Source organism: Medicago truncatula, chromosome 8 (genome assembly GCF_003473485.1).
Source record: "Medicago truncatula cultivar Jemalong A17 chromosome 8, MtrunA17r5.0-ANR, whole genome shotgun sequence".
NCBI classification, from domain to species: domain Eukaryota; kingdom Viridiplantae; phylum Streptophyta; class Magnoliopsida; order Fabales; family Fabaceae; genus Medicago; species Medicago truncatula.
In genome coordinates, this window is record NC_053049.1 from 42,070,960 (window position 1) to 42,072,555 (window position 1,596).

Here is a 1,596-nt window from a genome sequence, read left to right on the forward strand (position 1 = left end):
TTTATGTTTTTTTGTGATAGTTGTTGTTAGTTATTACAAGCATGGCAATTACATTGAAAAATGTACAATTATTTTTACATACTAATAATAGAGGAACTGATTGACAAAATAAATTCTTTCAAAATTTGTTAACAACCTCAAATTAGCTATTGTTATTAACCCTTCAAGTCAAAACACCAAAATAATAACCAACCTATGATTCGTTGTGTTAATTTCGAAGCTGTGACCACCCCACCCCAATATTGCATTCAACATCTCATTGTTCCCCAACTAACCCCTATTTCCATCCATGCATTCGTTGAAGTTGAAGCCGCGTCGTTCAAACTACACGTGCACGTAGCCAATTCTACTATTGTCCATGGAAGGGCAGCTACAGGAGGCCCCACAAAACAACGGCACCACCACCACCAACGACAACAATCAAATTGTCTCACCACATTCACCATTGCCACCACCACCAGGCCGCGCCCACCATGACAATATGTACATCGTTCAATTTCCAAAGGATCAAGTCTACCGCGTTCCACCAAGTGAAAATGCATTCATCGTTGAAAGTTATCGCAATACTACCAATGATAAGAAAAAGAAAAAACAACGTGGTTGTTGTTGCCCTCGATTCTTGCTCACCATTGTTTTAATCCTTGTTACAATCGTTGCTGTTGTTGGAATAACATTAGCCACATTGTTCTTTGTTTTCAACCCAGAGGGACCCACATTTACTATTACCCGCTTTGAGGTAAAAAACGTTACTAGGCCACCACATTATGAAATTTATTTGAAGGCTAAGAATCCAAATAAAAGGTTGGGAATCGTTTACGTAAATTCTGAGGCTTCTATGCTTTTCGACGATACTGTGGTTGCTAAGGGGAAATTTACAAAGTTGATGGAACAAAGTGTAGATGCTTCGACACAATTTAAGGTTGTTGTAACAAGAACGAGCAAGGCATTGCCCAAAAAAATGGCAAAGATGCCCGTGAACTTTGAATTGGATATGAATCTTGGTGTGAGGATGACGGCTTCGGGACTCAAAACATGGGTTATGACATCTCATGTTGTTTGTAAATTTAAGGTTAACAATCTTGGGAAGGATTCGAAAATCTTGTCACAATCATGGGTTAACAGTTTCAAACAATATTGATGATTTATTTGGATGTATATGGGGAATGGGATCATCTTCAAAGAAAAAAAAAACGGGGAGAACGGGATCATTATGGTGTTATTGGAAAATTTATTTGATGATGAAAACATATGTTCATATGTTCATGTACTTTGTAGCAACATCAATTAAACTATAAATTTATGATCCTTTTGATCTTATTATCTTCTTTTTTTTTTTTTTTTTTTTTTTATTGTTTCTTCTTGGATTTTAATTTTTGCTCTGAATTTCTTCTTCCCTCGTTATCTTTTCTTATTGATATATTTTTCAAGTTCTAGTTGTAGTAATTGCATTTCTTCTATATTAAATGTACAGGATTTGAGACAGTAGAATGTGAGATTTGTGGAGAGTATTCGAGGGGCTATGGCAAGATGCAAAACACAAACAAGAAAACTATAATGAGGTGAAAGGGTGAGTGTGTACACAAAATTTGTGAAGTA

At 35.9% G+C, this 1,596-nt stretch overlaps 1 protein-coding gene across 1 annotated transcript; it reads left to right on the top strand.

Annotated features, from left to right (window-relative positions):
- Nucleotides 1-358: 358 nt before the first annotated feature.
- LOC25501929 (NDR1/HIN1-like protein 13) lies at nt 359-1,138 on the top strand. Its single transcript, XM_013591373.1, has one exon. The coding sequence runs from the start codon at nt 359-361 to the stop codon at nt 1,136-1,138; it is 780 nt and encodes a 259-aa protein (XP_013446827.1).
- Nucleotides 1,139-1,596: the final 458 nt, after the last annotated feature.

Coding starts and splice junctions, on each gene's coding strand:
- LOC25501929 (XM_013591373.1), top strand. CDS start 359: ATGGAAGGGCAGCTACAGGAGGCCCCACAAAACAACGGCACCACCACC.